At 37.0% G+C, this 14,503-nt stretch overlaps 1 protein-coding gene across 1 annotated transcript; it reads right to left on the reverse strand.

Annotated features, from left to right (window-relative positions):
- Window positions 1-5,287: 5,287 nt before the first annotated feature.
- Window positions 5,288-13,990, reverse strand: LOC126469843 (sorting nexin-12). The gene is made up of 4 exons (XM_050097139.1): window positions 13,607-13,990; window positions 13,405-13,500; window positions 6,608-6,732; window positions 5,288-6,531 (listed from the first exon to the last, which is right to left on the reverse strand). The coding sequence occupies exons 1-4, from the start codon at window positions 13,772-13,774 to the stop codon at window positions 6,426-6,428; spliced, it is 495 nt and encodes a 164-aa protein (XP_049953096.1). The 5' UTR covers window positions 13,775-13,990; the 3' UTR covers window positions 5,288-6,425.
- Between the last annotated feature and the right edge of the window lie 513 nt (window positions 13,991-14,503).

The following is a 14,503-nucleotide window of genomic DNA, read 5'->3' on the forward strand; positions in this document are numbered from 1 at the left end:
GGAGGAGATTAGTGTTTAACGTCCTGTCGACAACGAGGTCATTAGAGACAGAGCACAAGCTCAGATTAGGGAAGGAAATCAGCCGTGCCCTTTTGAAGGAACCATCCCGGCATTTGCCTGAAGTGGTCTAGGGAAATCACGGAAAACCTAAATCAGGATGGCCGGACGCGGGATTGCACTGTCGTCCTCTCGAATGCGAGTCCAGTGTGCTAACCACTGCACCACCTCGCTCGGTCGAGCTCTAACACTTTCACACAATGATAGCCTTGCAACTACACTGTTCAAGGAATGGGTACTCAGACCATCAAATTGAATGGGCAATGCAATGAAAATCAAAAACACCTGAGGAAGAGGTTGCAGTTGAGACAGACTGAGGAAGTCAAGCCAAAACTTGCTGTTCTTTATATTGGTCCAATACCCAGTTGTAATGTTAAAAGAATCTACATCTCCAAAAGCCAGTGTCTGTCACATTACAGATGAGTGTGGCACCTGAAGACAGCTAGCTGATCATCTATAAATATTGTGTGTTAAATGGAAACAGTGGAACACCCAGAAGCACATGATTAATCACAGCAAAAAAACTACGAGACATCAAACTGTACTCCATTGCTTGTTACATCTTTGATCTTCACTGAGGAAGCAAACATCCTCCACTCAGCTTTGGATCTAGTACAAAAAATCAAGCACCCTATTAATGTACATGTATACTCTACAAATCCCTATTAAGATCAGGGTAGCACTTTTTATTCTGCCTTCTATATCTGTGTTTACCCAGTCTGTTCCCACATGGAATATGAGAAAACTAACTTCTTATACACCTTAGTGTGTGTCATTAGTCTTACATATAGTGATTTAATCGAGTGTGTGAAAAATCAAGATTGTTCAGACTCCTTGGGGGCAAATAACCTTAAACCATTCTGAAAAGAAATCACCTATTCTGCACAATGAAAATTAAAACTTCAATTGTTACCATTTTTACAAGTTTTCTACAAATATGCTGTTCATCATAGAACTGGCTTTGAAGGACCTTATACAAATTCAGTGACAATGTAGGTTTTGAAGAGGTCTTGATACACAAAAGAGGTAATTTACCCGATTTGTGCAGAGTGTCTATTACCATTTTTTCCCCAATTTTTGTAGAATTAAAACTGGCATGTTAGCTGAAGGTATGGGGAATTTACTAACATTTTCCATTTCTCTCTCGGCAAGCAATTTCCAAATTCTCTCATAAAGCAGAGGTGTAACAGTCTTAAAGTTCTTTGACTGCTTTTAAGATTAGCATTTGGGAAGGACACATCGTAAAAATGAAGGGGAGAAAAATCTTGACAAATTACAATAGGTAACGTGTAAACTTTCTGTAAAAGTTTGTGTGTTTCAATCATGTCATTGAGGGATCCATTAGCTTTTAGGGGACATGGAGACTATTCCTAAGACCATGACAAGATTCAGTATAGGAAATTTCTCACTCAGGAGCATTGAAAAATGTGCATATTCTACAGAATCTTATAACTTGTCTATAGAAAAAGAAATAGGACTACAAAATCTTAATTTGTCTGTAGAAATAGTGAATATGACTGCACTCTTGAAGACTAAACAAATCACAAAGAAACTTTAGTGTTGATACACACACACACACAACCAAAGGATTGTTCCAAATCAGTTCATTTACCTGCCATGACATGGTACTACTACTTAGACCAAGTTAATAGGAACAAAACTGCATATTTAAAAACAACACAAATCTCAGTTTAGTTCTTCAGAATCTAATTTAATGTTCCATAGAACTAAAGCTTTTCTCCTCTTAATAATCATATATCTTGTCCTTATTCAGCCACCCTCTTTGGTGGCATTGCAGCATTTGGCTTGCCAGTTGTGCCAACTTTTCCAAGCTGCTGCTCATCTGATATCATGAGGCCAGCTGAATTCAGTTCCTGAATGTCTTCAATTCCAACACTATTTCAAGTGTTGCAGTCCAAGCATTGATACACCATAGAAATGGTACACTGACAACTACACTTAGGACTTGCTCATCACTAGACACTAACAGCCAGTACAATACAGATGTTAGCAATGGCACTACTTTTTCAAGCTCAAAAGAAATTGTGTATCAGTGAATGGTGTTGCAGACCTCCCTTTCAGCATCTCAACATTCTCTTAACAGCAAAGTGCTTATTGGACTGTAAGTCAAAGCTTCCATGCAATCATGAATTATTAACTATGCTCATATTAGAGTTTCTCTTAAGAGAAGCTTGGAAAACTCCAAGTTTGAAGCACACATCTCCTTTCCCATCCACAACTACCAGCCTGGGACACTGCACTCATTTGATTGGGTCAGTCAAGCCTACAGTTTGACCACATTGCTTTAGTGTGATTTACTGGGCAAACCAGAATTTGGTTCAGACAAATCTTTGGTATAGTTCTTCAGAACTAATGATTGATCAATGGATTTGAAACTATAGGATCTATTGGCACAATGCCTAATATCACTAAAATAGTGGTCAGTTTTTATGTACCAAGCTGTCTACCGTGGCAGTGAAACTAGCACTTATACTGGATATGTCTTCACATAAATTGCAGGTATGGAAGTGGAGGAGAAATGGCAACTTGACATGTATGCTCAGGGACATATTCTAAATGCCAAGTATGTCACTAGTGTATGACCAACTGCCAATAGTTCATCCCAGCAAAAATTACACTCACTGCCAAAGTCACTCAGTCCTACTCAATTTATTTTGAGATTTTTTACACAAATATTTTAATAGAAATTATTTTCACAGGCATCTTCAGGTGTGACATCCTAAAACAGAAGGAATGTAATTACTTGATGCCTAACTGCAGATGTTAAACAACAAAAAATTAATTTACAATAATAAATGCTTTCCTGCAACAAATTTCAAACAGGAACATACCTGCACTTCTAAAAATCTGCTGTCCTGCAAGGCATGGCAGTTTCATAAGCATTGTGGTTAGTTAACACCCCTTTACATTCCACACAGTTTCACTTCATACACTGTCACACAATCTTTTGCCCTCTTAAGTTTTTAAAAGTATCAAACCGATATGTTCTGCCATGCTTTCTGTAGTCGGGCAATTAGGTATTTTTTAACATAACCTCTGCTATATTTATTCAGCAATCAACAATTGCTGCTTTTCTCTAACCATGTGCTGTTTTTTTTTTTTTTGATAATGTATGTACTGAATAGAGATATCTGACAAAATGTTCGGCTAACTGGTTCCACGAGTGTGACTCATTTAAGTATTGCAAGAGGATTAATTTGTCCTTGCTCTAGAGTTCTTCACCTGATTGTGATTCCCATATTGATGACTTTCCTTGCTCTAATTATCTCCAGAATATTGCACAAAATGACGAAACGAACATGTTTCATCCAGATATTAAATTAATGAAATTCCAAAAACAAACCTGGTAAATTGAGGCCATTGCTTCTGTTTTGTAATGTGTAGCCTCTAGTTTTAGCTGCTACAGTAGGCTATATTACTTTTCCAGTCTCAGATTCCAATATCCTATCTCATACTAAGGTGTATTTTAACTAGTCACCTCAAATTGAACCTTAGCTCTTTGTTACACATGCTGCTTTCACAAACTATGAAGAAATTTCTTACAGTAAGTTATATTCTGTCAATGGCATATAGGGACAGTCAGACTTGCTTTTTGTGTTTCCAATCATCAATGCCAATCTGATTATCGCAGCATGCCCACTTTACATAGATACCCTTAAACCAATAAAAACCAAGCTACAACAAGGAATTTCAGTGGTTGTGGCAGAATCAGTGGCCATATATCCTATTATACAGTTAAAACCAACATTACCGAGTTATTTTTGAAATTTATATTGTAACACCATTACAGAGCTCTGGGAAGATTTAGCTGCAACACTTACTGTTTTATAGTGAAACTACACAAAAAGATAAAAGTGAATGCCCAGACTGCTAGAACTAATTTTCCCTATTACCATACAATAATGGAATGGAAACTGCCAAGACAGTGTACATTACATTCCTGGCCTCTGAGAAGTGACTCACTTCTACTAAAGTTTTGACAATGACCTATTGCAATACACTATTCATTGAGAACTGAAACCAAAGCCTAATTCAAAACAGTGGGAATACTGTAGCTACTTCTACAAGGACAAGTGTACATTTATCAAATTCAGCAAACCAGCAATTCAAACCCACATGTACTGTACCAAATTTACCTTCCACAGTAACATGGGATAATGTAGGCCGATTCTTATTTTGTTGCAGTGTACAAAACATTTTTCATAAAATTATTTATAATGTGTTGACATGAAGCCTACGAACTGTTAGAACTGTTCTTTGGCATACAACATGACTTGTTGACAGCATTTCAAGGAAATTCTGTCAAAATTAAATTGTATAACCACAAAAAGCTTCATTATTACAAGAAGAGTGAAATGTAACAGCACTTAGAACCCATCAGACTGGAATTTACTTCACTGTATGGACCACTTAATACCTTGTGAGGCCCAAGAAAACATACGGTTGTGAAAAATTTGCAGTACTGAGAAGGCAAGATGCATTGTGGGCACTAACCATTCTGCAAATAAATTTCCAGTGTAATTAGAACTACAATTCTCTTATTTAATACATAAATTCCAGACAGTAGCTACACCTTTTTCAACTGTCAACTTTCATTGTATGCCATATCTGAAACAGCTTTTATTAAGTTTTCAAGGAGTCCCAAATCACATCAGCTGTCACTTTTCCGACAATACCTTAAGGCTCTTGTGGGTACACTACAGACAAACACCTGTAACCTGAAATTCATGTGGCACCCTCAAAGTAAATTTATATTGTAACAATGGACATGACAATTTATCATCTTCCAACCTCAGTATCAAATGAGTTATTCAAAATGCAAATTGAAACCTCAAGCTAGCCCACCCTGTGATGAACCACAACTTTAAGATCTACAATTTTTTCAATGCATTACAAGGTTATACATCATTTCAATTTTCTTGACCAATCAATGCCAAAAACATGTTACACCAATACAGTTAAATACTGATTGGACTAAGAGGCATCTGAATAAAATACCACTAAAAAATCATGTATTAGGAGTTAATTATGTTCACAGTTAAATACCACAAAGATCATTAGTAAGTAGTAATGTAGTTGTTCCACATGTTCCATTTATTATATTAACACAAATGATAATTCCTTGAAAGGTTGTAAAATTTAAATAAGTTTTTACTGAACAGGGAAACTGGATTGAGGAGGAAAATATGGTAAATAAATGTCAAGAGACTCCAATATCACCAGTATAAACACTGGCACCATACATAAATGTTCTTGTGGATTTAAAAACTTTACATATGTTAATATAAAATAGTATGCATCCCAATAATTTACACAGTGACATGTGAACATGACAACTCCTGCTGGATTTGCACATACATTCAAGAAAATGTACAACACTCACACATCTCTAATCTTATCTTCTAATGAGACTGAAAATACAAAGCGTAGTTTTATTGCCAAATGAGAACACACTCAACAGTAAACAAATTTCAGACACACGATTTCTATATTTCAAGATTACAGATACTTGAAATGGTAATATGCAACCACTTACAACTACTGTACATCCAAAAGAAACATTACAACTACAGTGAAACTGCTGTGAAATTTTGAACCAAAGAACAAAAATGTAGATAGGGTTGGTAAGTTAACTATCCTGTAAATTATTCATATATCAGTGAAATACTAGCTATCAGTAGCTAAATTTTAACACTGGACTTGTCCCCATGGTTCAGATGTTTGACAGATCAGTTAAGTCTTTAAATGTTCTCAAACTGACAGTGAAAGTGTGGAGAGTAATAGTATTTCAATCTTTTACAATTTTAAACATGTGGGAAAAACTTTAAATATTTATACTTAGAACAACATAACATTATATAGTCAATCTTAAATTTTATAATAACAATTAAAGCCATTAAGGATAAACTAAGTCACTACATAAATCAATGAATCATGAGTGGCTGTAAGCATCACATACTCATATTCAACAGCCTAGCATTTACCCAATTTCAAACCACTCATTCAGGATTACATTCTCTTATCCACATTATCTGTGGCTGAACAAACAATTACACACAAGTAATATACATAAGGACTATCTCACATGGTAATGCTTTTCCTGTAACTTACCCACATTTTTTTCTAAAATGAAAAACCTTTACAGAAGGTGGTTAAATATTTGACACACACACACACACACACACACACACACACACACAAATAACTTATAACCACATCATCTGACTTCTATCTGCAGGATAGCACAGTACAGCTTGTAACTTTGGAATGGCAAAGTTGACAATTTTGATATTAACAAAACAATAAGTGAAAATGAAAGTTGAGTATCAGAAATACATATTTAAGTATTACGCATTCCGGATCTTTCCCGGGACATAGTTTTTATCAATAACTGGTTCCTGCAAGAACATGTGAAGGCATCGCTCATTTTGGGCAAGTGGATGACCTGCAATCCTGGCAAAAGAAATTACAAATGAAACAGAAGGCACATGTATACCTTGACGAAAACTTAATTTGTTTAATTACATACTTGTTTACAAAGCTTTCCAGTCCTTTTCTTCGGTCCTCTATAAAATCTTCTTCAAATATACCATCATCCCCTCTGAATGGCATCTGACGCTTCCAAGCTTTGCCTGGCAAAGGAGGCACAACGATCTGAAAGTAAGACAGTGCCATATAAATAAGGTTTATATGGTAACAACATTTTTCAATATTCAAGTGTGCATCTCAATAACTTGGCTATAGCAAGGCAATCTTAACCTTGGAAAGGTTGAAAAATAAAATCAGCCAACCATTTGCAAATTAAGGTTTATTGGAACAATTTACCTAGGTCTCAACAATTTTTAAACTGCCTTCTTCAAAAGGTGTAATGTACCTTTCTACGTCACATGCTGATTAAGTAAATTGAATGAAGAACAGCTCGTCATGTGAGACATCCACCTTGACCTTCAAGTGGACGCACTCTTTTTATAATACGACCAGGCACATGGTATACTTTGTACACATGTAAAGAATAGCTGTCTACATAAGGGTAAACATGTATGGCAAAATCATGTTCAATCTTACTTTAATCAAACAAAAGAAAGTTACTTTACACACACTAAATCACTGTTCCATTAAATAATAATAAAATAAACATTCATATATCACACTGTTGCCACATACACATTACCCCATTGTAATGACTAAGCAGTAAACAGCATGACGAGGAGGAGGAGATTTAGTGTTTAACGTTCCATCGACAATGAGGTCATTAGAGACAGAGCACAAGCTCAAATTAGGGAGGGATGAGGAAGGAAACCAGCCGTGCCCTTTCAAAGGAACCATCCCAGCATTTGCCCGAAACCATTTAGGGAAATCACAGAAAACCTAAATCATGTTGGCCGAAGACAGGTTTGAACCATTGTCCTCCCGAATGAGAGCCCAGAGTGTTATAACCTCACTGCCAGCGCAGTTTCAGATCCTAGCCAACTGTATTTAACTGCTAATTATCTCTTAGACAACTGCCGCATTGTGGGATTGCACTGCTAATTCTGAATCCAGGTCATTTTCTTGTATGTAATGTAAATTTCCCACCTAGCTCAATTTTATATTACTACTGCTCACTTGGACATATGACAGCACACCTTATCACTGCATTAGCTGGAGCAATATTGAAGGAATAGTTACAGGGTCACAATTTAAAACAATGCAACAGTTTAAGACAATGCTATTTGCAACTGTCTAACTATACATAGGTCCACTTGAGCGTTAACAGCACAAATAATCACAAGCCATGACTTAGGATTGCAGCATCATAGTATTACATTACAAGTGTGCAGCTCAAGAGCACAGAGTGCCTTCGCATTTCATCTGCACATCTGTCCAACTACAGTGCTGCACCCTAAGTCATGTTTATGATTATTTGTGCTCTTAAGATGGACGTCTTTGTGACAAGAGCCGTTTGGCTTCATTCCATATACTTAATTAGTATGCGATTCAAGAAGGTCTATTACACCTTTTGAGGAAGACACTTAAAATTGTCCCAATACGCCTTTGTTTGCAAGTGGTTGGCTGATCTTTCTCAACCAATCCAAGTTTAAAGTCATGTTTGGGTCAATGGAAGCATCGGATTAAATCTGCCTTGAACCATGACGTAAGGGTGTAGTGTGTGATGTCATTACAGAGTGGAGTTTCTGAGTTCGTTGTGTTTGATGGTGCCCTCTGGTGGGTGGTGGTTTTTTTGTGTGTGTGTGTGTGTGTGTGTGTGTGTGTGTGTGTGTGTGTGTGTGTGTGTGTGTGTGTGTGTGTGTACACGTGCATGCACATGCGCACACACTCACTGAGTGTTCATTTATGCCTTGGTGTTGGATGTGTGAAGTCTTTGGCAGTGTTTGTAGTGCAGGACATGAGGTTTGAAGTTTTTTCAGCAAGTTCTCAATTTTTTGTTTGTGTGTTTGGTATCGTCAGCTGTGGTTGACCTATATAGGCCAAGGTAAGTGTCCGATTCCTGTAGATTTTGTTGGTATAGCAGAACATGGTAAATTTTTTTGTTCATCAATGTGTGCTTTGGGATTGTGGCATGTTTTTTTCACTATTATATTTAGCTTGTCCCCACCCTAAAACCTCCAATTTCCCACTGTTGTCCCATTAGTTTGACTATTTTTGGAGGGAGATGTTACTGTCTTATTTACATGTATTTTCAAGTTTGTTGCTGTGTGTATGTAGTGATATCAGCACCATACTGGAGACACTTAAAATGGCCATTTCCGCCACATTTATGTTGTCTTGTGCCAAAGCAGAGAGGTGGAAATGGCCGCCTCTGTAAACCTCCATGCTTCAGATCATTAATCAAACAGTCTAGGATTTTAATACCCCTCATGTGCGTGTCTTTTACATTTTTCTATATCAAGAACTCCCAACTGCAAGTTGGTGCGTTAGTTCGTAGCATTTTGTTTTAGATGCAAGCATTCCTGTTGCTATGGGTTTATTTATCAACTGTCATTTTTAATTGCAGCTCACAGGTGCTATTCAAGTTTACGGATTGTCATTTTTATCATTTGCAAATAGGGAGTGGAGCTGCAGCCACTAGAAAATGGAGTGCCAAGTGAAGAAACCTTAACATTCCCAACATTCTTCTGTTTGAGTTCAATAGAGGGGTGGCAGCAGTGAAACATTTGTACCATGTATGGGGATAATGCCATTACACAGAGCACAGCAAGAAAATGACATTTCAGGGAGGATCATTTTGACATCAGTGACTTTCCACATTTAGGAAGACCTTCGGGTTTTGGCGATCGTTCGAATGCATTAACCCACAGTGTATCACCTCTGTGTACAACAACTGGCAAATGTGATGAACTGTGATTAGTCCATAATCATGTGACATATGCATGCAATGGTAAAAAAAAAAAAACACACAGGTGTTTGGGTACCGCATCCTCTAAGCCAAAACTACAAAAATCAGCAGGTCGACATATGCTGCTTGCTCGCTATAAATATTGATTCATGAACAACACCGATAATTCATATCTTACATCACTGGTGACGAGAAATGGCATTATGCTAAATAAAGGAAAGACAGGAATGGTTAAGCCCAAACAAAGCAGCAACTTCCAGTACAGAGACATGCACACATCCACAAAAGATAATGGTATGCATCTGATGGAACAGTAACAGTGTAGTGTACTATGAACTGCTTTCCTGAGATGTAACAATCACTGATAACATTTATTGTTGAGAAATGAGACGTCTTGCAGACACAAACCAAGAACAACGACCATGCACGAAGTGATGCTACTCCACAATAAAATCCACCTGCATTGTGATATACCGACCCAAAAACACTATACAGGTCTGGGAATTCATTCTGTGCCCACTTTATTCACTTTATCTTGCACCCTCAGATTTTCACCACTATCTAATAACCTTCAAGGAACTTCCTTTCTGAATGAAAATGCACTCTGAACACGGCTCAATGATTTATTAATCTCAAAACCATGTGATTTTTACTCACTGAATCACAAAGTTACCCCAGTGTTGGCAGACTTAAATAGTGAAGGAGAATTCATTGATAAGTGAAGTATCATGTGTACCTGCTGAATTTAATGAACTTGTGAAAGAACACCCAGTAATTGCTAGATTTAAGACACAAAAATATTCTGGAACACTACATTTGAATTTCTTATTCTGGCACAGAAATACTAGAGAAAAAATGAACTTACTTCACAGCACATGAGGCCTAGTTTTAAATACCTGGAGAAGAGCAATATGATTTTTGACATCTAAAATAGTATCCCTGACCAAATCAGCTTAAACTAGTGCTTGCTGTTCTTTTCTTATTCACATCTACATATTCATGCAAACACCGTTTTCTCTAGCAAGAACCTTGTGAAGTGTAATTGAAGTCTTATTGGATGAGAACCTGAAATCGTGCCGAAAATTTAAAACTTACAACCTTCACTCAGCCTACCCAAACTTTCCAGTGAAATGCAAGACCATTGTTTACAGAGAATAAGTATGTCTAGTTTTATTCAATGTGCCTATCATTTAACTAAGCCTTAAAACTTCGAAGTTTATTAATTTTGGAGTGTGTTTTGAACTGGATGAAAATGTAGTTTAGAGTAACGAGATTGTCATGTTTTGACAGTTAGGACATATGGAGGAGGAACAAAGGACAGACTAAATTCAACAAGACAAGTGTGAATGGTAGAGTTTGAAGGGGTCCTCAGTAAACATTACTTAAACAGATTGAGAACGTTTTCAGCAAAAGCCAGTTTAGCTGTATCTTAAACACAATTCACCCACCTAAATGGTTAAAAAATTTGACTCCAAAGAAATTTCAATCATTTTAATGTTGATATTATTTATTTACTCATATGGCTACGGCCCCCCTGCCGGGCAGGCCCTTCGCTGGGTGCTAGTCTTTCTATGTGACGCCACTTCAGCAACCTGCAGTCGATGAGGATGAAAGGATGATGACAGCACAACACCCAGTCCCTGGGCGTAGAAAATTCCCCGACCCAGCCGGGAAATGAACCCGGGCCCAGAGTATTGACAATCCTTCACTCTGACCATTCAGCTACCGAGGGTGGACAATGTTGAGACTGGGCTATGCTGACTAATTTGCTCACGAGTCCTAAAGTCATAAGAATACATACAGAGGAAGTAACTGGTGCATGTTGGTAGGTAAACTGACAAAATGGAGATGAAGGAACCATTCAAACATTTAACTGTCCAATCATTTCCAGGAATAAAAGTGTAAAGAACCAAAATCTGGTGGCCCAATGGGGATGTGAAGTCTGTCCCTCCCAAACATTATACCTACAGCACTGTATTTTGCCACCAATCTGAATTCATAAAGCACCTGGGAAACTTTCACATGAAAAAAGGCTTATTAGAATTAATTGGCAAGCAGATAATCTGCAGAAAGGGAAAGTAGGAGAGGGTGAAAGGTAATTAATGAACAATTATGCAAGCACAAGTTTTAAAACGCATCAAAATGAGAGTATGCCAAAGGCCTTTCAAAGAACTGGATATACTGATTACAGCCCCTCTATATACTTATTCCTTACTAAAATTTATGGTAAGGAACATCCTTCAAACCAACAGCATAATTCAGAGAACCACTTTAATAACGATATCTTCCAAACGCCAAAATTAACTTTGGACCAGAAAGTGTTACTTTTCAGTAACTTGGGAGTAATAAAAAGTAAGCTTTAGAGGTGCTTAATGGGTTTATCAGGAGCCAACTAATCCCAATGACTAATTTCTTAGAATAACCAACTGTGGCATATACTGTTAATATCTCTCACAATGTGAGTTCCAGGTAACATCTGACTTCTGCATCTCTTCTGTACAATAATTCAATCAATTAAGTGTTATACTGGACCCCTTCAAATCTCGGCTCTGGTGGATTTGCAATGTAGCCTGAAGAATAGCTTAGGTTGAAAGGTGATATTTTGGTCGTGAACTGGCAAATCCAAAGAATGTGACTGCAAAAATCAAGGCTGTGATAGCACGTATCTGTCTTATTTTACACAAGCATCATTTTTATAACAAGATACATTTTAAAAAACTTTGCCTGTATTATACAATGGACATGTCCCTTTTTGTGTGGTGGTGGTTGTGGTTAGAGGCAATTTCACAATATAATACACGCAATCTGTGTAAGCAAACATTGTAAACGCTTGATTCTTACATATAATTAGCACAGTTACCTTAAACCTTTTAATGGTTCTAGAATCAAATCTTTATAATGAACTTTGTCATTAATGTGCATATGTATTACTTCTCCACATTATGACAGATGCTCTCTTACAATGTATGGAAGGAACACTACCAGAATCACATATTTAGAAAATTTAAAAGATTTGTTTTCCTGACATTGGAAATCGCCAAGAATCTCATTAAGGGTCAACGAAATAAATTAACCTTTGTTATGCCTGTCTTAATATAAATTTAACCCACAAAAAAAAAAAAAAAAAAAAAAAAAAAATAATGCTTTATTTGCCCTACACCTTTATGCACCTGACAAATGTTGAGTACTTCTCTAAAGCAGTTATTTAACATATCAAACCATTGCACAAAAAAATAAAAGTAAAAAAAATGAGCAAAATACGCCCTAAGTGTATACATAACCTACATTATCAATCACTGTCAAACAAATACGAATGTCTTTAACTCGAAAACGCGAACTTCCTTTTAAAATAACACTGCAAATCCAACAAGTCTGGCATATTAAACATACCATACCAATTTCTTTTAAGTAATTTGCAATGAGAAATGGAGGGGAGGAAGCATGTTGAGAAAGACACCTCAGGTGCTGTCAACCGTAAGGTCTGTATTTGAATTCTTAAATATAGAAAATAGTTCAGAACGAAAGGAATCCGGGTAAGAGGAACAATTTGTTTCATTTTTGCTTGGGAAGGCAAGCAATTTGGATGTTTTGGACTGAACCTACACCTTAGAATCTCCCACCCAACAAAGTTCTACTTGTCTTAAAAACCTTTTCCCGATTTTGTCAATGCCGACGAAATTTATTTGCTCTCTCGACGATGGCGGTACTTAGTTTTCATTCATATCATCTGACCTGCAGATCGTTTGGGAAACAATACGTTGTTACACGCAAAGAAGTAAAAACTTTGCAGAGTACTACAACCTGAAATTAAGTAAAAGTTATTATTCTGACAAAGCCTTCAAGTTTTGCTCATCAGAAACTTCTCGAAGCAAGGAAGCTAGTATTTTAATGCCACTTGGCAACTATTAGTTAAATTAATAATGACAACCACCAAATCAAACGATTTTTACAGCACAAAGTACACTGCTACCAAGAACGCTGATTCTTACCTTACTATCTCTTTCAAGTTCATTTCTGAGCCATTCGAAATCGCTGTATCTCCGGCGAACGCTAGATTCCTTCACTTTGAAGACAGGTAGATTTGTCTGAAGTTCAGGAAAAAGGATGCGAAATTAGTATCTTCAGTATTCTGGTAGTAAAACTATACAGTGACAGGTAAGAAATTGGTATTGGTATTCCAAAGAAACTTACTCTCATTCTAACTTCATAATCAGTGTATCTTTTCTTCCCAACACCATGAGTAATAGGATTTATCACGTCGATTTCAAGAAAATTTGCTGGTGCCGCATAAGCATCATCCAACGTTTGTTTCTTGACATTGAGCCGTCGCGTTGCGTCCACTGTCGTATCAGCCATCATGCGAAACACCTACCTTCTCCAACACACTCACAGTCCAGATGTCACAACTGGATTATTTGGCGGAAGAACAATGTTATTGGTTAATCTCTAGGTTTCCAAAGCAATATGCAAAGATAAAACATATGGATGGTCACGTAGAGGAAAATGTATTCATGCTCTTCACTATTTGAGATATATATCAAAGATGCTTTATAAAAGTCGTTCATCGAGGCAATCACTACACAAAACTGTTCATTATACTTTTCCACAGGTGAAGAACACAAACTTCGTTATTCTACACCACTGACATGTTTACTTCCTACAGTGAGCTCAGATAAAACAGATAGCTCAGTGGCAGAGAACCAATGGGAAAATTGAATGCTATTTCACAGGAAAGAGAGACATTTAAATTCCTCCATATTGCCAATGAGCAACAAACCAACACCGTAAAGTTAAGGATATGGCACGGACTACAGGCATGGATATATCTAAGGCAATTTAAGGAAGTGATCTTTGATGAAAGGTACACACTATATATGACGTATGTAATAAGAGGTCATTACGGCTCGGGATTGAACTGCGCTCTTCCGCAATTTTTTAACCCACGATAAGCTACAATGGACTGGATGTACTCAAAAGCATCTAACTCTGCAGCCTTGTGTAGTGCAAACTTTTGAAATGATTTTCAGACCAAAAGACACTGAAATGAGTCTTTGGAAAAGTTTCATTACAGGAGCATGGTATTTCAAA

The sequence above is a fragment of the Schistocerca serialis genome, chromosome 3 (assembly GCF_023864345.2).
Source record: "Schistocerca serialis cubense isolate TAMUIC-IGC-003099 chromosome 3, iqSchSeri2.2, whole genome shotgun sequence".
Classification (NCBI taxonomy): Eukaryota; Metazoa; Arthropoda; class Insecta; order Orthoptera; family Acrididae; genus Schistocerca; species Schistocerca serialis.